We start from the raw sequence: 27,634 nt of genomic DNA, 5'->3' as shown, positions 1-27,634 counted from the left end.
GAATGGTTCAAATACGGGACAGATGTAGATTCCAAGAGCACACTATTGATGTACTTAGTTTGATATCACTAAAAGTCTTATCCAGATACAAGTACAGGATCCTGCCAAGACTGCTAAGAGGAACGCGCTCAAATGTTTACAAACAATTATATATAAATATATATATATATATATATATATATATATATATATATATATATATATATATATATATATATAACTAAAATATAAAAATTCAACAAAAATCACAATATAAGAGAAGATTTACAAGAAACAAAAATATAATCTCCCAAAACTATAACTATATATTTTACTGTTTCCCCCCCAGCTAAGGACTCTGGCCAGGGCCAGGACAAAACGAAGCAGTCTCATTCCAAGACAAAGACAGAAAACAAGTTTGAAAACATATCTAGGGCGATAGAAGACCCAGTACCCACTGTGGGAGGACAAGAAATGGTCTTCCCTTGGCATCCTCGATCTAACCAGGTGTTACTTGGTTTGATTCTTATTCTGTGTGGTCTGGGTGATTATTTGCTTGAGTGATTTTGCAAGAGATTGGTGGACAGAGATCCCCTAACTTTTAAAAATGAAATGAAACTGGCTTTGTCCATGGGCAAAATAAATTGAAATAATGTTTGTTATGAAAGTCTGTCCCACAATAGTTGTGTCAGAAAAAAAAACAAAACATGGTTGTGGATGAAAAATAATATACAACATGGAACCCTAACAATGTCAAATAACTTTCTTGAAAATGTATCAAACTACACCAAAATTAAACAAAAGACAGATTAAATAGTCACAATACAACCAGTTTTCAAGCTTGTTTACATCATGGCGAGGTGGAAACAATTCACTGCTGTTCAGAGGGCTTTAGTGGTTATGAAACAAAAGTCTTTCAAATCAACACAACTAAAATTTGCAATAAAATTCAACATCGACAGGCAAAAACTCGAGAATTAAAAAAAAAAGAAGTAAATATTAATAATATGTGTTTGTTCATTCAAATGATTTGGATCTGTAGAAGAGCAAAAAAAAAAAACAAACAAAAAAAGGCAAAATCCCAACCAAACAAGAGTGACCGTGATGCTAAATCATGCACACAGCAAAACTTCCAAATTATTCTTTTCTCTCTTAGAACAATCAGAAAACTATTCTCTATGATGCACTTGAAGTTGATTTCAATTTAGAATCTTTCTGATAAATTATGAAACACAATCTTTAAGCTATATAGAATATAAATGAAATGTATCAACATCTTTTGGATTATGATGCCAATGCAAGAATTGTGGTTCATGGACAAAATATACTGTGATAAAAGCAGACCTGTCTACTTGAAAATTTTAAAATTCGTAAAATAAGTGATAAATAACACCTTAAAATTATGTAGTCTGGCATCAACTTTCACTTTTAATAAGTTTTAATGACTTAGAAATGCTCATGACATTCTGAAATTGGAGCCAAAATTTCGTAGTTTTGATTTTATTGACATTTCAAAGGGTTCCATGTTTTTATTGTCACCAGGTATATATCGATACATGTTAAAGCATTGTGAAGTCTTTTGAGACCAGTACAATTCATTATATAATGTACATATTCAACATTTTTTATCTATTTTAATAATAAGTATCAACTATTTTACATATCACAATTCAACATCACTTACGTTCTCAAATTCATCATCTGAATAGTCATCTTCATCATCATCATCTTCATCATACTCGATATCATTTTTATATTTATCTTGTCCCCCTTCAAATCCATCATCGGAATCGCCATTCTTATCTTCAGAATAATCCACCAACCCTTCTACTTTCTCCTGGACAAGCTGTGAAACATTATCTAACAGAGGTTCAGAGGGCACTCCATGTGATAAGGGTTCGAATCCATTCCCAGATGATCCAGGACTTCTGGGAGTTTCTTCGTCCATGACAAACTCTCTACCGACCCCATAGTCTTCAAATATCATCTCAGTCTCACAAAGACGCCTATAAATATCTTGATCAACCGAGACTGGAGCATTTTCACCACCCTCTGCTGCCACATCTACTTTCCTATGATCTGGGTCTCCTTCATGGCCAATGTCAAAGACATCTGATTCAGATGGCCTTCTGGTGACCATGAACTCTGACTTATACATCTGATTGGCTATCTCTTCGCTGACCTTTTCCACTTCTTCTGATACTTCTTGCACACATTCCTTCAATATTTCCTCTGATATTCTGATTGGAAAAAAATAAATAAATAAAGAACAAAAAGTGAGAATTGATATAATTGGTATTTAAATTCCATGAAAAATGCTACTGCTATTACTTCTTCCATATTCCTATAAACCAGCTGAGTTATCCAGACTCTTGATGACTGCTGAAGCAATTTTTTTTAAAAAATGAAATAAAATAGTAAATTTATGGTGCTTTCCTGACAATATTGTTGAGAGTATAGTCTTAATTATCATGATTTCCATGGCTCCCAAATATAAAAATTGCAGAAAACAAATCTACATAATTTGACAATTTTGACAAACGTGCAATACTTGGCATGAAAGCTATAATTCGTTCAAGCAAGGTACCGACTAAAAATTAATTTAAAAATTCTTTATCATATATCCTAATTGTTAGGACGTGTCTTGATAATCATTTAAAAATCTTAATTAAGGTTTCAGCAAAAGGTGCTTAAAATTTTTTCCTACCATTACCATTATTTTGGGTCACAAAGCAAAAGGTAAAAAGTTGACACTACAATATTCAATTGAGTCCTCTCATTTTACTCTTAAACTGTCTGATGCATTTATTGACAAGCACAATTTATCTTTGCAAAGTGACCTTTTTTTGAGCTTCTTTTAGCGCAATATCCACTCAACGTGCTCCATGTGCTTTACAAGGGGTCCCTAGTCAACAGCAACACTAACCGTGTAGGACGAGGACACGATGCCTGTTAGGCGATATTACAATTTTTTTTTATATAGACAACGCTATTAACGGCCAGGTACTCTTTTTACACCTGTGAGATGAGAGAATGTGAGTAAAGAGCCTTTTCCAAGGACTCAACTATGCACCGAGCGAGGTTCAATCCCAGGACCTTCCGACCCGAAAGCGAGTGTCATACCATGTAGCCTAGATAACAATCATATTTTCAATGATATCACTTAACCCCCCCCCACAGCAATTCCAATCATTTCATTGAAGCTTCCCTACCATCAAGACACCTACGTAAATGAACATCTCGTTATGGTATGAAAGTGCCAGTGATGATCCAATAAAGCTATGTGGTTCAAATTCAACTGCTCAATGAAAACTGACAAAACAATATATGACTGTTTAAAAAGATATGGCCATTACTTGCCAAAAAAAAAGCATCTAAAGAAGAGGACCCATAATAATTCATTATCATGGATGTATTTTACCAGAGATGATTTATAAGTTATTATTTCCTTCAATCGTACAAAGCCATATACAGAAGAAACTGAGGTCAGACACAATAATAAGGAATTGGCGCTTGTTGCATTTGAATCAAAAAAAAAAAAAAAAAAGATGCCACAATAAACCGACTAAATTATCTTGTTCAAAGATCAAATTTTGGAAAGAGAACCATAATACAAATTTGATTTTGATACATACAGACTAATCAATGATCTCTGACCTTGTTAATTGACCTCTTTTGACTCAACTCAAATGATTAACTCAAATTTTGTAATAAGATTTTTTGACCAATCTTAGTTTACTTTCATGTTGCGTTATTTATCTTGACAAATATTTCCTTTCTTTATTAAATTATTTTTCATAAAATTCTATTTATGTATAAACGAAATTAATATATTTTATACCATTGACTTTTAAAAAGGATGGCATTGTGATATTTTTGCTCAGTGCATTTTTAAACCATGGTAAATAGTATAGTGTTTTATGTTTTTTTCTGTTTTTCAGGGTTTTACGGCGCTTGCAACACATTTAGGTTATATCAGCGCCAGTAAAAAGGAAGAAAATGGGATAGTAAAAAGTTATAGAATTACAATTAAAGAAAAAGTAAGACATAGGGGAACTGGGAACAAATAGGGATCAGATGTAGATTCCAAGAGCATACCACCAATGTACCTAGTTTGAGATCACCTAAAAGTCTCATCCAGACACAAGCACAGGTCCCAACTAAGAGGAATACACTCAAATGTTTACCAATCATATAATATAATATGTAAACTAAATATAATACAATGCATAACATAGAGATGATTTACAAGGAAAAAAAATATCATCTCCCAAAACTATAACTATACATTCGACTGTTTTCCTCCCAGCCAAGGAACTCCGGTAAGGATCAGGACAAAACTAAGCAATCTCATTCCAAGACAATGACAGGAAACAATTGGAAAACGGGTACGGGGGGATAGAAGACACAGCATGTACCTCCCTGCCCACTATGGGAGGTAGGAACCCCACCCAGATAGTGTTTTATCACATCATACTTTCATAAACTGTCATTTGCATTTGTAAATGAAATGAATTGTCAACTCTTACTCTTCCATCAAGGTCCATGGGTCGAACTTGCCCGTTGGGTGGTGGGAACGTTTACGTAGATGTTCTTCAAACCTCTCTCGATCTTCTAAGATTCTATCCAAAGTAGCTGTGTTGAGCCTGACCTGTGGCTTCAGTTTCGGGGGGAATTTGACTGTTGAATGAGTCGTTGTTTTAGTCCTTGCGTTGACATTAGTTTTGGACATGGGTTTGGTGAAAAGAAGGGGCTCCTCCGCCCACCCTTTGTTAACTGGTTCATCAAACCTTTATAAAAAAATGGAAGGAAACAAAAGAATTATGCACAATATTTTTTCATTCAGTGTGATAAATTATTTCTTGATGAACCTTTGGCCATGTTAAAGTTGATATCGGTTACTGATATCAATAAAAAAAATCTGCCATAATTGAGATTTAATATATATTTCTTCCCCAATACAACCTGGAGAGGTATTCAAAATAATAATATATGAAAATAAATAATAGAAATGTCTGGTAACAAAAAGTTAAATTGATAAATAAATTTTTCAAACTATATAATCAAACAATAACATGAACCACAACGACAATGATGATGACGATGACACCAACAACAATAATACATCATGATGATGATAATGATACTACTTCTACTACAGCTACTACTACTTCAACTACAACCACTACAACTACTTCTATTACTACTACTACTACTACTACTACTACTACGACTAATTAATAATAATAATAATAATAATAATAATAATAATAATAATAATAATATACAATTGTAATTAGGTCAATTTATCATCATTTATTCCATTCGAAACAATTTAACACTAACTCTTCATTCAGGTGATGTCTTCTGTTCTCAGTCTTGGTTGAAGTTTGTCTTGAGTAATCAATGGCAGGGGGCTCTGCAGGACAATCTGATGGAAGATGATGATTTAATGCTGATGATGGTAGTAATGCTGATGATGATGATAATGATAATGGTGGTGATGATGATGATAACGATTGACCTCTTAAAGTATAATATACACATTACAACATTTGTTTTTTTTATACTCTAGACAATTTTCCATTGGGACGAGTTATGCATACAAAGAATAAAAGAGTGTTTTAGTGATTTCAATGTCAATCAAAGACCTTACAATCTTTTTAAGGAGGTAGTGATAACTCTGGATAACTTTGGCGATATGATTATTCATTGACATAATATTATGATCATAAATGGACACAAATTACGAAAATTGGAGTAACTTCCTACATTAATTGCATCCATTTTCATATTATTCTTTGCTCTTCATACACAACACTTCAGTTTTCTCTTAATTCAATCTTAATTTCATTAATATAAAGTTCAACCTTCTGAGACACACTTACTACATCACCTTCACATTAAGGTACATAAATCTGTGTGTCATCAACATACATATATGAAAAAATACTGAATCATTTTTTCGAGGGGCTGTATATAAAGAGTAAAAAGTGGAAGTCCAAGGACTGATACTTGTGAAACTCCTTTTTCATATCAGACTGAGTATCGTTGAGCATTACAGTTTGAGTCCGGTGAGACAGATAGAATTGCAACCACTTCAATGTACATGCCCACTAAATCCAAAAACAAGTTTAAATCAATGCAACACAATGACATGGTCAATCAGATCAAAAGCAGCACTCAAGTCAAGTAGAGTTAGCAACACCATTTAAAAAAATATTGGGCATAGTTTACAATAACATTTTGGAGCACTTTCAGTACTATGGCCAGGTCTGTACATGTTTACTGGGACTTACAGTAAAGTTCGTTTTGTTTTTAAAATTTTTGTAAATTACAGTTTAACAATTTCAGAAATGGAAATCTTGGAAAGTAACAAGGGGTTTTGAAAAAAAATAAACATTAGTAACTCATTTTTAAAACCTTTTTTCCCCCTTTTTGTTGTGACCCGTAACTTATTTGTATTATGAAGAGATCTCTTATTATGGATACGACATAAAATTTGCTGTAAGCATCCATATGAAATATTAATTAAATAACATGTGGCACATCAATTCAAATCTATATGTTTATGATTTGTGTGTGTTTGGGGGCGGGGTTGCTGTGGCTGCTTTCGACAATAAAACCTTTACCATTAGTGACAAGTCTTGATTTCCTACTTGTGTCAATAAAGTTCACTGTGGACCATCGTTGTCTGATTTCTCTTCTTGTTCTCTGAAAGATTGCAATAAAAATTTGTTCTTGATGTAATTATGATCCTTTTATCTGCCGGCTTATGACAAATAATTTCTAGGAAGAGCAAAAAAAATTCAAAAACAATCATTTGCTTGTTTATTTTTTCAATGGTCTAAGGAGGCACATGACTCTTTAAGGTCATTTCAGCACAGTAAGAATGAAGATCAGATAGTCAAATTTAGATCAAGCTAACGAGCACTTGAAAATAAAATAAGAAAAAAGGGGGAAAGTTCTGTAAATAATTGAAATCACTTAAATGTTCCACACTGGCAATGCGATCTAAGACAAAAAAAATAAGTTTCAAAATAAAACATTAAAAACTTACCAATGACATCATGAGTAATGGAAATATGATCTACAAAAAAAAACAACCATCTCTGACTATAAAGATAAATCTATCTGACTGTTTCACTGTCAACAAGAAACTTCATGAAGGACCCAGACAAAACGAAATGGCTGCAAGTTGAACATATGTAATGCTTAACAATAACAAAATAAATTCATTTTAACCAAGAGCATAATTGTTCTTAATTGTCTCATACCTCCATATCTGCAAGTTTCAATCGTATGTTTTCCAAAGTAGGAGCATCCACCATGCTAGCCGCCTCAGCAGTCGTATTTAGACTGGTGTCCTCATAAGACTTGTCCACTGTTAAGTCTGTGATGTCTAATGCCTCATTGCTACTGTACAACATCTAATGGAAGAAAATAAAATAAAATAAACACATAGCGCAAGAGTAGGCATTTTTTCCATTCTTGAAATACTTCATAATTCGCCACACGGCTATGCCAGTATACAAATTAAACCACAATAATTTAAGGCCCCTTAATATGACTAATATTTACTTTCAACTGAAAAAAAGTAAGCACATTTCATTAAATCGTACATTGCCGACAAAGTTAACCAATATAAAAGAGACAAACTTTTTATGAGCAGGCATCAAAATCATCATAAGGCTGGTATTGATATCCATCTATAAAAGATTGCAATATCTTGTTTATCCTTTTGATAGTCAATCGCTATATCAAGACCATGTGAAGTAGACCTCATTTCGTGATAAACAGATTTTCAATATATTTTTTTTCAGCTTTTTATTTTATCATTCGATTTTCTGGAACATGTAAATTTTTTCAAAGTTGTTAAATATTTTGCAAACCCTTTATTTTGAAGTTGACAAAAATATTTCCGTTCACCACATTGTTTTGTTGGTAAAGAGTAGCTATATTCATGCATTGTTTCTGGTATCAATTCTTCATAGCCAGCAATCTCATCTGAAATCTTAAGCCCAGACTTCTATGTTTATCATTTCCACAGAATCGTACTTAACTTGTAATACAGACCTTACAAATATTGGATTTATAAGGAATAGATTTATTGTGGATTTAAAACACTCTATGCTCAACATTAAGTTGGCAATATGCAAGGCTGGCAGCATTATATAATAAGTTTGAATGCTCTAAAATCAAGATTTACCTGATCTTTCCTTGATTGCCTCATTCCTACCATATCTGCTTTTCCTTGCATCATCCTGTATAGAATTCTCTTCTCAATTAAGTCAACAAAGGAATCAGAAACATCACAGGATCTGCAATAATAATTTACAAAAGACAATTTAAATGAATGAGAATTAAGTTAACACCAAAACAAAATATAAATTTAATATTTTCCATAACGGTAAAGACAAAAAAAATATAAATGATCCTGTGCTAAAACCAAATTTGTCATCATAATTCTGCACCTCAGATCATATTTGTCTAAAAATTGATTCATTTGAACATTTTTACCCTGTTTAACAAATGTAGTTAGCCTTTGGAAAATGAAATATTTTCATCTAATCAAATATTTAAAGAAACATAAGTATTTTATCTACAATTTAAAATGAATGAAAGTGTGTATAACTATCAGTATCAATGATGATAGTAACAAAAATGTTAAAAAAAGGAAATTTTTCAGATATGCATTAATATCCCATTGCTAATCACAAATAAATAATAATGTGAAATTGAATGTAAGCTTCAATTTAATTACAAAAACAGATCAAATGAATGTTTCGGATTTCCCCTTTATCAACAAAACAGGATGAATGAAACACCACAGATGAATGAGATGAATTTATTTCTTCGAGCTTCGAGCAGCAACATTTACATTGCTAATCACATTATTGCAATATGAACATAATGCTTTGCCAGCAACATCAACCTATACAATGTTGTCAATGAGCCTGATCTTCATATCATCGGCATTCTTACATTTTACATTCACCAATTTCAAGCCACTCAAATCTAAACTTTTTTGTTCTACCTCAGTGAACACTTCTAACACAGCTGACTTCACTCATAGACCTCATCCTTATAACAAGCACTCACATATGTAAAAAGATTCTACTAGAACTAAGTACATGTTGAATAACAAGAAAAAGGATTGAAAACATGCGATGCATGCTAAGGCTGATAATTGAATTGAAACAAAGGCAACACAGATCCCTGGCTGCAATGAAAGATTATCGAATTCCACTTTATATGTAGAAATCAAACTGCTGACTATCGTAACTAGGATAAAAGAAGCTGTTTTGTTTCAGTTTTTATTCTTCAATGGTTACAAAATAGAACATGGTTGATTTACACTATAACTATGATAACGGTGATGAAGCTGAGCAACTGGACTTTTAAAGATAAAAACACTTTTGTTCTAATGCCATGTTATGTTAGGACTATATAGAACAGAGTCATGAAAACTCTAGGTCACAAGAAAAAAAAATCCAATATCCCCATCAAGAATCAAACCTAGATGGTCCAATTCAAAGGTGATCGACTTCCCACTACACCATTACTGGGTTACTGAGCTATGTTTGTTTGTCTGGGTGTCCTTTTAATGGTTTTACGATGCTTGCAACAGATCAAGGTCATATCAGCGCCAGTAAAAAGGAAGAAAATGGGATAGTAAAAAGTTCTAGAATTACAATTAAAGAACCCAAGAAAAGTTAAGACAAAGGGGAATTGATTCAAACAGGAAACATGTAGATTCCAAGAGCACACTATCAGTGTACTTAGTTTGAGATCATCTAAAAGTCTCAACCAGACACAAGCACAGGTCCTCACCAAGGGAATACACCCAAATGTTTATAAACCATATATAAAATGTAAACAAAACACAATACATTGCATAACAGAGAATGATTTACATGACAAAAAGATATAATCTCCCAAAACTATACATTTGACTGCTTCCCTCAAAGCTAGGGTATCCAGCCAGGGCCAGGACCAAAACCAAGTAATCCTCAAGACAACGACAGAAGGATTATTGGAAAACAGATATAGGGGGAAAGAAGGCACAGTAAATGCCTCCCTGCCCACTATGGCTGGTCAGGAACCCAACCCAGTACTGAGCACTGAACCAACTTTTTCATCCATTGGCTAAAGGAGTACAATGCATTTTATATGCCTTGGTATTGTTCCAATTAAATATCTTCTATATTGTGCAATGTTCTCACCTCAGCTGCCTATCTGTTGGCAAAGAACGGTATCCAAATGCTGGCTCTCTGAGTTTGCCTTGCATCATAACCTGAAAAAAAATATTCAATTATTATTTTCATTCATTCTTTATACTCAGAAAGCTTATAACATACAAAAGGTGGAATTAAAAGGTTTAAGGAAACAAACGTGTTACACATTTCACACGCAGTATCTAAAAATTAACACATCAAATTAATTTATTATTTAAAAAACAAAACATTTAACTAACCAAAGATAACAAAGTTCCTTGTTTGATTCAAAGTAGGACTTATTGAAAACAAAATAAGATTTTTCAGAATTGGAACAAAATAATGAACAAAAACAAAAACCTCCTGAATCAATCTTTTCTCACATTTCTCATTTGTCTTTAGTTTTTCATGTATCGTGTTTTGTTGATAAAATGATAACCTGAAAAGTCCACATAATTTGTTTTCGTTTATTAAATTGAAGCTTCAATTCAATTTCCTATTGTTATTCACAATTTGATTCAATAGTCTGATGTCACGCGGGGCACGTCACCCAGCAACGGCGGCCATTGTGGTTCTAAACAAAGAAAATCTGTACTTTTATTCTTCATGCTGGCGAGAACTTTTCATATTGTCTTGTGATCAGAATGTGTAAAAGTCAAAACATGATCAGATTTATAATGTTTTTTTTTCCTGTGGATACGCTTTTATGCTCGTCGGAGAAATATTTCATAAGAGCGTCCGCCATTGTTCCGATAGTTTAGAGCCAGTTACTAAGTTACCATGCGTCATTACGAGGGAAGTGACGTCATGACTGTTAAAGCGTATTTGTAAAGGCTTCTTATAACCTCTGATTAATAAATGTAGGTAGGACCTTGAGATACAAGTTTTATATGCCTTGTTGTATTAATTTCAGCTATGGATCACAACGCTGAAATGCATGGCAAATGCATTCTCTAAATAGATCTACAGAAAATAAAAATAGGAACTTACACTTCTTGCATGTCTATCTGGCATGACATCCCTGAAAATTGAAACAAACATATGCACTTATGTATTTCATGAGAATTGAAACACAGATTTACTCAGGTGCTCTATTATTTAAAGAATTATTAATCATATTTTCTCACAGCATTTTTATTATTTAATGTCAAAAGTAATTTTCAGCTGCTGGCTTCTTCAAAGCTCAACTATTCAATGGCTCTTTCTTGTTATCTATAGTGTGATTACTGCTTGTGATTTCTGCATGTTCCAGAGTATATGTATATATACGCGTATATGTAGGAGAGGGGATGGGGTTGGGTGCAGGTGTGTGTGATAAAATATGTTGTAGGTTTATTGTGATTTGTGATGGTGGGCAGCCGTCAGCAAAAGCATTCCCTGTGTGGGCATGTATTCCATTTTTTTGGGTGTTTTTTTTTTTTTTTTTGTCCATTTAATGATTCTCATTGAGAGTTGTTGATGATTTGGAATTTATCAGCAAAACTAAGTTGCATTTTTAAAAAATCTGTTTTCAAGTATTTTCTTTTAAACGTTGGAACAATATACTATGTGTTGTTGAGGTTGATGTTGGCATTTTTCAAATGAGAAACAAGTTCATTGAATGGTGTTAATATTAGATTTTTTTTCTTCAGATTTTAAAAGTGAAGGTGTCTTGGTTATATTGTGCTTTGAAATGCCCCTCAGTGAGTCAAATGAAAAGAGCATATATATACAAATATTTTGTACAAGGCTTCTCTTCATCATATGGTATCATCCTTAAATCATAGAAAAGTATATACACCAATCTAGTTTCCCTTTAAACAACAACAAAAAAACCCACCCAAAACAATTCACCAAAACTGACCATGATTAGCCGGAAGACTTTTAAGAAGCCTGTTTTCTCGCTTTAGCCTGAAAAGGGGCATTCCTGAAAAACACAAGGATTGTAGTTCTACCCTCCAATTTGATTGCTTGAACAATAAAAGTAATTTCTGTTGGCATTAAACGTTTGGTAGATTATCTTTATGTCTCCATGGAATGACCAGCACAAGACATCTTATAATGCCATAAAAGAAAATATTTCTTTAAGCCGAAAACAAATAAAAACGAAATGGTGTCAAAGCCTAATTCCCCCAAATTTTTTATTAATCATAAGCATTTATAAATGTTTGTCATCTACATACCAAACCTCTTGGCCATCCATTGTCTTAACATAGAAAGGAATTCTTTCTGCACTTGATGACCTTGGCCTTTGCTGTTTGCACGGGGCACAACCAGCTGGGATCCATGGTTGGTGTGATCTTTTATCCTCTCGAAGATCAAAGTTAACCTCCTTTTTCCTTATAAAAAGAGAGTAAATTTTGATGAAAAGATAACATTCTACAGTACCCAAAAATCTTGAAGCAATTACTTGCTAAAAAAAAACAGGTTTAGTTTTGTCTCAATGATATTCACTGCATTAAAAACAACTTACTTAAAAGTTTTCATTTCAATTGTATGACCAAGTGCTTTAAAGCACTGATTGATATCTGAACAGAATTTTAAATTTTCTATATTGACCCAAGCACATTTACAACTTGAATCAAATCATTGAACTAGAATGTCAATGCTGGCCATCCAGTGAGTGATGAGCAGTTTGGTCATGTAACCGCACCTGTTGCATTGTAGAAGAATAGAGTACTTTGTACTTTCCTATTCTCTTTTCATCCAAAAGTTGCTTAAAGAAATTTTAAAAACCCAATAAAATCGGAATAGAAGTGAATTCAAAGTGTATTGTAAAGAGAATTAATAACAATAGTAAAATGGAATAGAAGCTTCGATTTAATTTAGGAATACAGGTGAAGTGGACGTTTTCTTTCTTTTTTTTTTCGGTTTTAATTTTCCAGAAAAAAGGTAAACCTGAAATGTTCACATCATCTGTCATCTGTATTCTTAAAATAAATTGAAGCTTCTATTTCAATTTATTATTGTTATTAATTAATAACAATAATTATTACTTCATCCTTGTGAGCTGAAGTAGTAAATAACTGATATAGAATGCAGTAAATTAGTTGTGAATAATTGAAATAAACATCTGCAAGAAAAAAAAAAATATTACACTTCATATTATTATTACATTCACAATCTAATGATGTATATTTAGATCATAACAAATGGCTAATGACGTAAAAATAAATTGGATTATAATTAGCTATATAAAATAATAGACTTACACATTACCAAAACTACCAACCTTAATACAGGAAAAAGTGAAAAATTTCTTGTCAAAAAGAATATGATTTAAGGACAAGGTGGTGAGAATCGAAAATGTCAACCTGAAGTAAGTGTTGTTGGATAATAAGAAAAACAGTGAAATATTGAGAATTGAATCTAATGTAAAAAATCATAAAATTTAAGAGGAAAAGCCTACAATCGTACAAAGGTAAGGTAAAACATATAATACATATGCTTTTTTGGTCCACAGTTAGTTTTTTAAGTCAAAGACACTGGGATAAACACTTCGCCTTTCTATAAGTGTTATATATATATATATTAGTAGGGAAAACTAAAATCTTTTTGTGAAAATTTGAGTGCAGTATAATCAAGATCAATGATTGGTGCTTATGTTGAATTCAATAAAAAACTAAATTCAATAAAGGACTAAGAGACAAAAGAAATAATACCTTCCAGGGGAAGGGGCAGAGTGAGGTCTTTGCATGTTGGCCGCTTTACACCGAGAAGACTGAGTTGATTCTGCAAAGTTTTTCCTAGACAACTCAACTGCCCGTTGAGCTCTTTCCCTCTTTGCCTGGTAGGTAAGGATACAAAAAAATTAATAAAACTAAATTCTCAATATATTAAACGTTCCATTGTCTTTCCTAATTATAATAATTTAAAAAAAGAAGGATTTAAGGACTTTATTGTTGGTTGAGGGAGAATGAAGTGAAAGTGAAAAGGTTGGGAACTGTAAAAATGTGATAGTTTTAGACATTGTTGTTTGAAAACTGAATTACAGATAGTTTCTATTTAATTTTTTTTTGCCTTGTGTAAAGTAATAATAATAATAATAAAAATAATGACGATGAAAATAAAAATAGCATATTTGAATTATGCTTTTTTTCCAAGGCCTCAGACAGCTTCACATCGCCAACTGTCAAAATCACCAAAGTAGTGGTTGCATAATTAAAATTCTTTGTTGCTGTCTAAAAGATGGTTTTGAAATAGGAAAGTTTTGAAATTCTTCTTGAAGCTGTCCACTTAGGTCATTGATCTTAAAGACTCAGGGAGAGAGAGAGAATTCCAATTGTTCAAATGATCTATATTATTCAAATGATCTATCACCAAATAGCTTTAATTTTTTTTATGTACAGAGAGCAGATTTTATGCATTTGGGAGATCTTTTAGATAAACAGATACTGATGGATATTTGATTGTGTTAAAACATGACAGCGTCATCTTGTGGTCAATTCCGGCTTTCACTGGGAGTCAGTGAAGCATGATAAGCTTCCCATTGCTATTGAAGCCACTACTTTTACCGAGCTAGTATGAGAGTGTTCAGTGGCCCTTTAAATACCTAATTCTAAATGCCAGGCAATTCAAAGAGTCATAGCACAATACTTATGTGTGATGATGATCTGAGCATGCAAGAATACTCACCATCAACTCTGGAGGCAGCATGTAGCCCTTGGTGGTATCAATCTCTCTGACTACTGATTTACTGGACTGGCCTGGTTTTGATTCCAAGGAAACAAAACCAAATGTCTTTTGACCCCCTAAAGATGCTTTGTTCATTGATGACTTGGGACCTAAGAAAACACATTGATAAAATATGTTCTTAAATGGTACAGGCAAAGAAAAGTAGAAAGTAGGTAAGCTCAGCTCTGGATAAAAATAAAGCATAAAATTAATATAAAAATTGCAGATTTGATGTATACAATTTTTAATAACAATGCCATTGATTATCCAAAAATTTTATGAAATGTTATATTCCATCTTGAACATAAAATGTTTTCTAACAACACCAAATTTATTGCATCAAATTTTATATAATATAAATTTTACAACGGAGGATCATTTTCAAATTTTGCTTCTGGCATCTGAAATTCACTTCCAATGGGAATTGGAAACGCTTGCATAATTGATAATTTTTAATCAAAGTTAAAATATATTTTTTTACCACAAAGTTCTTTAAATGTTTACAGTAATTTAAGTGTAAAATAGAGGAGTATTGCCCTTTGTTTATTTGCCGGCACTTGTGTGTATGTGTGTGCGTGTTTATCCATGTGAATTTATGTCTGTGAGAATGGCTACTATGAACAGTGATGCTGGTGATAAAAGGTAAATATAGACACTATTTTAATGAGGGGGGGGGGGGGGGGGGGGGGGGGGGGGGGGGGGGGGGGGAGGGGAGAGTTTTGTTCTCTCTCTGTTCAACCCCTTAATACAAAGAAAACATTCACTTGTCATTATTCAAGTAATTACTAAAAAGAGCAAGTAATGGAACTGTCAGAGAAAAGAAGAATCCCCCCCCCCCCCCCCCCAAAAAAAAAAAAAAATAAAAAACAACAAAAAAAACAACCAAAAAAACACAAACAAAAACAAAACAAAACAAACAAACTAAAAAGCCCAAAGCACTCAGCAAGCTATCTTAACGCAAAAGACAAAACATTTAGTTTTTAAATGTTTGCATGAAAGACTTTCAATCAGATCTCCATTAGATCAGGCTACTCAATCATTGCTGAGTTAATATGATAATTGTTTTCTTTTACTCAATGTAGATTGAAACCAGGCTGTTCATTTGCCATTTTTCAATATTGAGAAATGCATAGGTGCAGAAGGTTAGGCTAAAAGTAGTCTGAGATCCATTTCCAACAAATTCAAAAAGCCTGAAACATATTTTGAAATGTGGCTTACTGCCTTAAAACAGTATCATGTCGGGGTGACCTAGATGCTGGAAAGAAATTAAAATCCATTGCAAAAAGGAGGAAACCTGGGTAAAGCTGAAAATTTTGAGCCGATTAAAAATGGGATCTCAAGATTTTTAAAAGAAAAAGTAATAATTTAATAATTTAAAAGTAAAATTATATTGTAAAAACGGCAAAGCCATTCAGAAAATCAGAAGCAAAAGTTTAAGTATTTGAAAATAACTCTCTACACCTAATTATCCTCAATGGTGTTTAACAAACCTTCATTTTCTAAGATGATTCTATTTTCCTTCCCACTCTTTATTCCTGCTTTCAGTGTTCTTTCTTTCGTAAATTGTTGCTGTTTTGGCTTTTGACGACTAAGACCAACATTCTTTTTCTGAGAGGCAGTGGTAGCACCACTGACAGGTCTTTTCAATTTAAATTCTGTCACATTCTTTGATAGTAGATCAGCATCTACTTTGGTGTCACTAATCCATTCTTTTTGTATAACATTTTGGTTAGCTGTAGCTGTACTTTTATGGAGAGGCTGCCCTGATCTGCTGGACTGCAATGCCATTGAGCACCATTTAGAATTATAATCCTGTGGAAGGTTATAAAAAAGAAAGAAAAAGAATGCCATTATTTCGATGTTTTGACTATTATTATTATTTCATTAACATTATCTAGCTGTGAGAAAAGTTTTAAGGTTACACATTTGATGTCTTAAAATTCTCCAGGAAATTTTACCTTTGAATCAAAACAGTGTGATTCAGTTTTTCACAATTTTTTTTTTATCTACTTTTTTTTTTAATTTTTGTTTTTTTAGCACGATTTTCAAAGAAATAACAGAGTTACTGATATTTAAGACTAAATATGTGACTTGATGCACAACAGGTATGAGAACCAAAAATAAATAAGTTAATAAATAAAAATAAATAAATAAATATATCTTTTTTAAAAGTGATAAATTACACATGGCAGAATAAAGTGAAGAGATGGAATTGTTTAAAGCATCTTGGAGGAGGGTTCATTGATTTCTTACCCGGTCATAGATAAAATTTAATGGAAAGTTTCAATTCAAAGAAATCATGTTGGATTTGATATAGTCTGTCACTTATAACCTCCAAAAGTCAATTTGTCTCATACATTCTAGACTGCTGCTTACACCAACATTTTGCTACACAAACCGGCCATACGGGATATATTAATCTGAATCTCGATATTCTTTTTCAGAGGGCAAATGCAAACTAAAAATGGTTGAACTACATTACAATGACGAGAGAAGGAAGGGGAATAATACTATATTTTCCTATTCAAAACACTTGTGAATAATTCATTATCTCTCAACCACAATGTCTCACTCTGTTCTCATCACAACAAACGTGATTCATTAACACATCTTGGAGCTTTTCTTTACAAAAGCAAAATGTTGGATATTCAATTATATTCCATGACTTTAAATATTAGGTAATACATATCATCTGATATGTGATAAATGGTGTACAATTATTGATACATGGTTATTCTAGAAAGTTTAACACTTATGCCCTTGAAAAGGAAAAATGAAAAGATACGGACCTTTTTATTTAAGGACACTTACATCAACTTGATCCAGTAATGTAAGAACATTATTATCTGAACCACCTCTAACTTCAACCTTTGACCCCTGTTGAGTCAATGTCATGAGAGTGGTTAGCTGACGTAGTAGTAAGGCTAGTTCATTGTATGTGGAAGGTAGGCCCATCTGAAGGTCTTGATAAGGCAATTGATTAACAAAGACTTGAAGTGCTCTAACTGCACCCCTGTATGTGGCGTTAAGTTGGGCTGATATTTGGCTCTGAAAAGACAAGAAAACATTCCTTTAAATGAAAGAACCTATTGGCATATTCAAACTTGTGGCATAATGGCATGCAACTTCCTTATCACTATAGATATCCATAGTAAGACAAAATAATGATAAAAAAGTAGTCCTTTCCTTCAGAGCTCATGGAACTGGAGATTACCACAATTTCTGTAACCTTAAATGGGCATAAGTGATTGTTTGCTTTTGACAGGACACCAACAAATTAATTTCCTGCAAAAGACAGTGTACATTAATTTAAATTCTTAAATCCTGAATCTAAAGTTTAAATGATTGTGGTCAATACAAGGTAGCAAAGTATACAACTGTGCAAAATAATCAAACGGTTTGTACTGGTTATTTTCACCAAAAAAAAAAATCATTGAACAAATTGGGTGCTCTTGTTTACATTATTTAACTCAACAACTCAAGTCTTAAGAGAAGATAAGAAGATATCGACATTTTAGTAGAATGCAAGACTGATAAATTAGGGCATGGTCATGACACATCAAAAAGAGAAACTTAATTTGAAGCAATGTGCTTTACCTTTTTGGTGGGTTTGCTTAGATCGGATTGACTAACTTCTCTCTGAAGCTGCTTGACTTTCTGACACAAATTGTATAAATTCCTTGATGATCGAGTGTTGTGCTCTCCAGCTCTGACACGCACCCGATCTAAATCTTCTTCTTCTGCAAGGAAGTTTTTCTTTGCCCTCCCTTTAACACGATTCTGTAAGAACTCTGCACTGCCATCTACAATAGAAACACGAAAAAGGGGAGTAATAAAGCAAATTGGATAATAAATGATATTCATTCCATTTCTACTAAGTCCATAATGCTATTTGAAACAAAAGCAAAGAAATAAATAGAAACATTCATAGGATCAAAAACATGATTAATAAAATATTTCTTAATACATTATATGCTATCAGGAACACAGAAGACTGTACATGAGTGAAGTTGGACTGATATTTGGCTCTGAAAGGTCAGAAAGACATTCTTTTAAACGAATCAACTCATTGGTGTATACAAACTGTGGCATTATGGCTTGTAACTTTTGTATAGATGTCCATATTGTTGATAAAATTCATGTTTATGAACAATACAGACCTAATGATGATAAAACATTTAAAAAAGAAAAATCAGAAGACCTACTTCTCAAAACTTGTTGCTCAATTCGACACAAAGACTGTAAATAACTTTCAAGTTCAAGTTGCAACTTCCCTATTTCATCTTTAGGCCCTCCTATGGGCAAATTTGACTTGGCAACGGGTTTTACTGGGAAAAAATTGTCTGTTTGCCCACTGTCCTCACCACCTGTCCAATAAATTATGAAAAACAGACTGGGTCAGAGATAATGATGTGGTGGTGGTTGCAGTAGTGGCGGTGATGATGATGATGATGATGATGATGGAGGTGGGAGTTATGGCAGCAAAAATGGTGCTGTGGTGTTTATGATGACACCAGAAGTGGTGAGGGCTATCTTTGGAACAACTTTGGAATCTGATGGAAGTCGCCTGCAACCTGGAATTTTTGCTCCTAACTAGATTTTTTTTTTCTCAGTGAAACTGGAGATTTGATATCTCTGCATAAGTTATGCAAAATGACTATCTACGTTGTGAAGTGTTTTTTAAACAGAATATTACAAGAAATTTGAACATCTGGCTTAAATATAATGATAATTTCATTAGGTATTTGACAGATGAATAATTTTATTAATCAGATGAAGCACATAATTGCATTTAATTCATCTGTGGTTTTGTGATCATGGTCATGACTGTGAGCTTGCTTCAAATGATTTGCAAAATAAAAGTGTAGCCAAGGAATGGGAGGATGGAACGAAGGGAAGAATAAAAGAAAAAGAATGAATGGATAAACAGATAGAGTGATGAGAGGAAAAGATAAAATGAAGAGAGTGATTATGAAATGAAAGGAAGAATGGGGATGGGGAAAAGGAAGGAAGTAGATAGATATATATATAAACACACACACACACACACACACACACACACACAAACATATATATATATAATATATATATATATATATATATATATATATATATATATATATATATATATATATGTGTGTGTGTATATATATATATAGTCTGGCAAATTATACAAGAAAGATTTGATTGTAAATGATAAACTCAATGGGGCTATTAAACTAGAGACCTTCCAGTTCATTGTGGAATGATTCCATTCTTATTACATTGGCAATTTTTAATTTTGGATAATTGGGGGAAAAAATAAAAAATAAAGTTAAGTTTCGTGAAGCTCCCAATGATTCAAACAACAAGCACATGTTTCTAATTAACCAGTTTATTATTATTTGGTTATATTTGTTTTTTTTTATTTATTAACCATAATTTCTTACCTCCAAATTTGGAATATAATGAATCATCTCCAATCAAACTGTTGCTTGATGATGGTTTTGGTTTTCTTGGTGGAGGGGTCTGCACATTTCCAATTCTTCTGTTCTTGTCCGCTTCCCTAGCTCTAAGAGGTGTCCTCGGTTTATTAGCTGGAGGTCTCCTTTGTCTGGTGCAAACTTTTGATAGTTGGTGATGCTGCCTTGATACTATGGATTCAGCACTTGGACTTTTGTCTCGGTCTCTCTGAGGTGGTATTACAGAATCAGAATCTTATGAAGGAGACTAAAAACACAATATTATTCCACTCCTCTAATTGGAAAACCCTATAATTTTTTAGTAAACACGTAATCTTTGAATAATGCTTTGAACGCATTTAATAAAAAATTATTCAATGATTGCAGAATATTTTCGCACATTTTATTGATGTGAAATACGGTGCAAAAGACAGCTGATTGGTGATTAAAAGTAATCGTTTGGTGTGCATGATTACAAATCCCACGCTTTTCTTTTTGGATCAAATTGTCATTCAAGCAAATGGAGAAAGGTACAAATTATGGTAAATAGAAGTACTAAAACCATACTATTTGGTCACAAAATATCTAATAATCTTACTAGGAGGGGTGGAATAAATGTATATGTTCACTTCCTTGAATTTATAAAACTCGTTATATTTTTATCGTGTAATAACACATAATCGCAAGCCCGTTGTGTTATTGAACACCATAAAAATAACTTGTTTAATAAATACAAAGAGATGAAAGAATCGTATATTATCATATCTATAATAGATAGTAAAGAGATTGTATAAATACATTTACAATTACAAGGCCACACATAGACAGCTTATTATGCATTTATTCTGAGGCCATTCTTTCTTCAAAAAATAATCTACTTTTTGTTGAAGCAACATCACATGGGTTTCTCTTGTATCAACAAAGTAAAGCAACCAATTTTAAAAGAAATTTGAATGGAAATTGGTATTTTCTACACTGGCAACAAAATTGAAATACTGCATTCTCCTTTCTCTGACAAGCACGAGGTCACAAACGTAAAATTATTTCCCTTTAACTTTTAAGAAAATCTAAATTTCAAGAAAAGAACAAAGTGCAACTTTTCAAAATATAAAATATCATGATGTGCAAGAGATGTAGTGTGCCTAGGTATGAAAACAGATTAACTGGTGTATATGGCAAAAACGTTTTCAAAATTGATGAGTTATATAGATACACTATTGGACAAAAATAACTATACACTATGTTGATAGGGAATTTTAGGTCAGAACTTATGATAATGTGCCAAAAGTTTTATCACTAGACAGAGAATTTATTGTTCTTTCGATTTGTACAAACATCATTTTGCAACTCTATTAATCTTATACTTATGAATCTTTTTCTACTGCCACTCACTTTTTTTAAAATGACAAATTGTATCAAATTCCTAATTGAAATATATAGCACTTGTATAACGCATAACCATGACTAGGTCATGCTCTATGCGCTTTACAGTTACAAGAATGACAATCTACAATATCACTAACACGCGCACACACACAGACAAACACACACACACACACAGACATGCACAAAAACAGACACGCTTTCAGTTATTATTTTTTAAAAATTCTTGAAAGCACTGTTGTACAAGGCTTAGTGAATAATGTGCGATATTGAAAATAATCCTCTAACGATTTAAAGAACTGGTCACAATACGACATCTCAACAATGAAATCAGAGCACAACTAATTGGTCATACTGAAGCAGGTATGTCTCTGACAGTAAATGTTTAAAAATTCTAAGTTATCTGGAGGTCAGTGTATTCTATTATAAGGAAAGATCAACTGACTGGTAGAGTAGCAGATCATCCTTTTAAACAGAAGAGTTTGTAAACTCTGATGTGATCAATATAAACAACATTTTTCATCCCTGTCTCATAGCTCAACCTTCATGCAGAAATAGTTTATATCAAAATGTAATCACTAAACTATCATACAGTCGCGTTTCTCTAATCCAGAACTCTGCAATCAAGATGTCTTCATTATCCAAACAGGTTGCCTGAGGATGGATTTTTTTTTCTTCTTTATCAGTACAATTTAGGGACTGATTCCAATATCCGGAGGTCTCTGTAATCCAGACAAAATGCTAGGAACAGAGGTGTTCAGATTGGAGAAACATGACTGTATTAATATTAAAATACTAATTTGACAGAGTTAATGTTACACTGAAGAATGCCAAAATAAAAAAAAATTATTAATTAAAAAAATGTTACCTGCATTTGAAGGCGTTTATTTTTTAGGTCCCTCTTTGCAAGTTGTGAAACTTTTGCCATTGTATCCTCTGAGAGCATTGTATAATTAAATGATGATGATGCAGATGCATTGGGGATCTCTTTAAATAGAAAAGACAAGTAATGAAAAAGCTTATGTAAACATTAGATATATCTTTGATGAAATCAAAACAATCTATTAAAGAATATCTAGATTGACATAAAGCAAGTTCAACTGAAGATAATATATGAACTTTGCAACAAAAAACAAAAAAAAACAAAAAAAAAAACAAAAAAAAACCCAACTTTGATTCAGATACAAGATTTGGGCTAGTCAGTGACAAAATGTTTAAGTCACTTGACTTTGAATCAGAACATTTAGATTCGATTATCCCAATTGAGATAATGGGATTATTTCTCATGGCCTCAGAGTTGTGATCCCTCTTTCCCATAGCGTATCTCTCAAACAAACCTAAAATATATTAGAAAAGGCACTTATACTAAAATTTCACTGTCTTCTCTTTTTCTTTTTAAAGTTTAGTAAAACCAAAAAAAAATTTGAATGAAAAAATTGTACCTATTCCACATCATTCAATTAAAGATAATTAGGTGTTATCATTTTGGAATTGAATTTGGAGAACTTTTTTCCCCTCTCAACAAGATGTTGATTAGGGTGATAAAGCCATTCATTTTTTAAAACCCCACCTCCCCTCCAAAATTCAAATATCATACTTGGAGCTGGTTGTTGACTATGAGGCTTTCCAGGAATTGCATTTCGACCTCCAATTCTTTCTACCAGTATCGGTCCAGGTTTATGGTAGTGAGATGCAATATTTGATGCAGTCAAGGGCACATCAAGATTAAACTGCATCTGATTCTGGTATAACACTTGAACAGCTCTATTTAAAGCCATTTCCCAACCTGCAGAGGAATACACATTAAAAAAAAACATGTCAAGAAAAAAAAAAAAAAGAAAAACAGTATTGAGAGAGGTCATTTGTCTCTATGAAAATGAAAATGCCCAGTTCTGTAGATTCAACTTAGCTTGGGGGTGAATTAAAATATAAATATCAGGATGATATGACTCTAAAGTAAAAACACCTCCCCAAAATATTCTTCCACTCAAAAAGTAGAATACAATATGTTTGATTTAAAAAATGGAAGGATTACAAAACTTAATATCGTAGTGACATATCATTACAACATTATAAACATACCAAAAGATGCACAATCTTTTTAATTTTAAGCTGTTTGGTGTTTACTTTGTTATTTCATTTTAACAATTCCCAACAACTCAGTAAGTAAAAGTATTTTCTAATTATTTTTGTTTGAACATTTTGAACACAAATTTGAGTTTGAGAAATTTTGAACGTAATGGGTAAAATGACTTGAAAAGTCACATAATAAATGTGATCTGCATAAAAAAAGCGAGACCTTTACTGTTAAAAAAAACATTTCCTGAAAATAACTGAAATAGACTGGAATGCTTTTAAAACAATACTACATTTTAGATAATCTGTTATCATCTGATCTCAATTTATAATCTAACACTTTTTTAAAATCAAGCAACCTGTATTACTATATTACTGATCACGTGTTTCATGTAACAGACACCATTCAAGTCTTTGAGCTGTTTTAAATTGCCATTAATACTGGAACAAGAAAGACACACAGACCTAAAGACAACTTATATTTAGGAGGAATATTTTAAAATGGAAGTTATATTGAACAATTTTAAATTTAAACCAAATTTCGTCTCACTGTACACAACTTATTGATTGACATGCTTTTTGTTGGGATTTTTTTCTTATGACTGATTTCTAGCTTCCCTAAATTCAGATTCTGGACATCTCTGCTGGTCCAACTTATTAATTCTCCGATCTGCGATACCAACCAAAGTAAAATCTATAAGTCTTACCCCTAATTTTTTCCATACTTATCATTATACATGAAAATGAATCACATGAAAATAAAATTTATTTTCAGACCTTTAAAATGATGCCAAACACTTGCTTTGCATTTTTCAATTGACACAAATTCAAATTTAGGCTTTCAGATGCATTGTGGTGACAGGTTTGCTTTACAGTGTCTGATTTGCTTTCAATTAATCTTCGTCTTGGTCTAATAGGTCTTGCATTTCTGAGTATGATGTCGTTTTAAGAGATAAATGATTAAATGATTTTTAAAATCTAAAAATAAATGTGTGAACGATGAGCAAGATTTCAGGAGTTTTATCATTTTAATTCCAATTATATGATGATCCACCACTATTACAATAACTATTACGTTAACAAAGTGCCTGGCCATCATTAAGGATGGTCGGCTCAGGGGTCTGCACATACTCAAGTATGGTTAATTTACAGCCTAGCCATACTTAGCCTCGGCCCTCTTGATTAAAACCTGTTTTAGCCTTGGTGTCACACGAGAAAATTACTCAGTGGTAACTTAAGTGGAGGATAGCTTTACCCTGGAGTGCAGATGGCGTACACCATTTTTACCCCTGCTGTTAAGCAAGATTGACTCCCTTCACGAAAAGCTAAATTAAAATCTACTCCTGAACCCGCGTTTCCTGGATGGGAAGAAATATAATCTTGTTAGATTGAATTTTTGGCAGGAAATTTGTAGGCAAATATTTTAATTTTTAGTTTATTTAAGTTATTATAACTCAATAATTTATTATGGCTGAAGACTGTATGACGTGTTCTTCCCCTACATTCAGTGGAGAGATTAAAGTGTTTAGGTATTGCTTCACCGTTTATGACAATAAAAAGTGTGCTTGTGGGCATTTTTTCCATTCTTTCTACTTTTTCTTATCTGTGCCGTAGGTTGAATTATGGAGTCAGTGAAAAGGCAGGTAGAAAGGGGATGGGGAGGACATTGTTTATTGTAATCAACAGCGGAGTATGAAGGAGTGGTTTTATATTAGGGGAGTAATTCTCAGCTGCCTAGGAGTACATTTAACAGTTTGGCTGTCATTATTCCCAGACTGGTGAAAGAAGTTGGCAGAAAGATTTTATGCAAACTGCCAAACTAGGCGTGAAATATACCAAATAATTCTGAAAAAAATGCCAGTGATTATTTGTGTCCCAAAACAGTCAAAATCAAGTGATATCTAACACAAGATGAAAGTAAAGAGTGATCAAATGTGAAATCCAGCTTATGTTTTAATTTTTTTTTGTTTTTAAAGCAAATTGGTTTCTTTTGTCACTTTGAACTGACAACGTCAAACTGGCAATTCGCCTTTTTTTTTTCAACCAGCAAGAAAGTTGTTAATCATCAAATATGTTCATAGTCCACCAACCATTAAAATTTTCACTACCTAATCTACCTGTTAACTTTATTGATCATCTTTTGCTTCTATAATTTGTTCATTCTGACCACAATTTTGGGGATATTGATGATGGCCGGGAATTTGTTTATTTCGCGGACAAATTCCTAGGGAAGGTGTTGTTCCCCCCGCCAAAGCCTGGTTTTTTTCCCTATCTTCTTCATACAAGACAATACAATTTATTATCACACGTCCACAAAACTAGATCAACAACATATTCTAATCAGAAGTCTGAATTTTAAGATACATCGATATTGGTGTGGATAGACAGCTCAGTGGGTTAGACCACCTTTCATTTTGGTCCTTTTAGCTGCACAGATTTGAATCGCTCCCCTTTTTATTTTAAACATTTTTTTGAGCCAGTCTATTCTTTTATCCATTATTGTTTGGCCTTGTTCCGTTTCTGAGCATGAATTTCTTAAAATTGTTTTTATTTAAAAAGAAAATAATGTTTTGTTTTTTTCTCCTCTATCGGACCATTTGGTCGCTCTCTAAATATTTCTGTTGGTTTGCTTTTTAATTAGAATATACTTTTTGAGATTGGAGTGCGGACGAATATGACAATTTGCTAGAAAGGAACTAAAAGAGAGAGAGAGAGAGAGAGAGAGAGAGAGAGAGAGAGAGAGAGAGAGAGAGAGAGAGAGAGAGAGAGAGAGAGAGAGAGAGAAATTTTTTTCTAAGAAAAAAGAGGTGGGAGAGGGGGTTGGATGGGATATTTATCAATTGCAACGCTCTGTAAATGAAGACGGAATAATTTTTTAAAAAAATAAATAAGTGGTGGAAGCAGGATTCGAACCCACATTGTCGAATCTGACACGCCTCTCAATCTCAAGGCAGACGACAACCATTCGGCCAAGACACCCACATGAAAGTCGACTGATTTATTGTTGGTTAATTTTATGTTTTTAGTGATATTTCATCATTAACTTTACTTATTATGTGCATTTCGAATTCTGGAATGTGGATAATTGTTTAAAAGAGCGGAGTTTCAAAGTTGTGTCTGGGAATAATCACAGCGTTCTATTTTTACTCTTTTATTCCAGAGTCGTTTTGAAATAGGAACAATTTTCTCGTGCTGAGTCATAAGGAATGAAATTTGATTCCAAATAAACGTCCATCTTTTTCCTTTTCAACGAATATTTAGTGAGAGAAATACATGAATATATATATATATATATATATATATATATATATATATATAATATATATATATATATATATATATATATATATATATATATATATATATATATATATATATATATATATATATATATATAATACAACTCACTACCTTTGTCGTTTGTCAGTGTTGCCATAATTCACAATTATTATATATGAATGCCAGTCTAGTCATCTTCATAAATTTACCGCCGACCTAGCCATAGGAGATACTAGAGTAAACGGCATTAGTAGTTTGTCTTTACTCGATAAAGATCTTAATTCTTTTTTATTGTATTGCTTTGAACGGGGGAGTGTGCAATCAGTGAGTGTGAGCAACAAGTACAAGTCGCTCGTCTTCATTAGACTTAGACTTAACTCACCACAAATCCCGAGTCCGAGTTCAACTTCAGCTACAACTGGTGTGAATTAAGATGATTTGAAACTTTCATTCCCGGGTAATTAGTATCGAAATAAATTATTACTTGCACCATTTCAGTTTATGAACAAAACATCAATGTTTTGAAAATAATCAAAAATCAATTCAAGTACAAACTTGAATTTGGTACAGCTTTGGTTGTTTTTAGTTTTTACTCTAGTTACTTTC

The 27,634-nt window shown here is 32.7% G+C and overlaps 1 protein-coding gene across 2 annotated transcripts; it reads right to left on the bottom strand.

Annotated features, from left to right (window-relative positions):
• Positions 1 to 610: 610 nt before the first annotated feature.
• LOC144968768 (uncharacterized) lies at positions 611 to 27,634 on the bottom strand. Of its 2 annotated transcripts, none has more exons than XM_078907423.1 (19): positions 27,411 to 27,634; positions 23,271 to 23,459; positions 22,542 to 22,660; positions 20,279 to 20,519; positions 19,055 to 19,216; positions 18,447 to 18,652; positions 17,661 to 17,897; positions 16,340 to 16,661; positions 14,811 to 14,959; positions 13,838 to 13,962; positions 12,359 to 12,514; positions 11,187 to 11,217; positions 10,206 to 10,276; positions 8,189 to 8,300; positions 7,257 to 7,409; positions 6,612 to 6,693; positions 5,326 to 5,410; positions 4,509 to 4,769; positions 611 to 2,219 (listed from the first exon to the last, which is right to left on the bottom strand). In XM_078907423.1, exons 2-19 carry the CDS (start codon positions 23,449 to 23,451, stop codon positions 1,643 to 1,645), a joined length of 3,270 nt encoding a protein of 1,089 aa, XP_078763549.1. In that variant the 5' UTR covers positions 23,452 to 23,459; positions 27,411 to 27,634; the 3' UTR covers positions 611 to 1,642. The 2 variants fall into 2 exon arrangements, with proteins under 2 accessions (XP_078763549.1, XP_078763550.1); XM_078907424.1 differs by having other exon boundaries at positions 1,507 to 2,219; positions 27,584 to 27,597.

Source organism: Berghia stephanieae, chromosome 3 (assembly GCF_034508935.2).
Source record: "Berghia stephanieae isolate SIO BIC M18660-M18661 chromosome 3, UCSD_Bste_1.3, whole genome shotgun sequence".
Lineage (NCBI taxonomy): Eukaryota > Metazoa > Mollusca > Gastropoda > Nudibranchia > Aeolidiidae > Berghia > Berghia stephanieae.
Note: the sequence above shows the minus strand (reverse complement) of the source record. Positions and strands in the feature narration are given on the sequence as shown.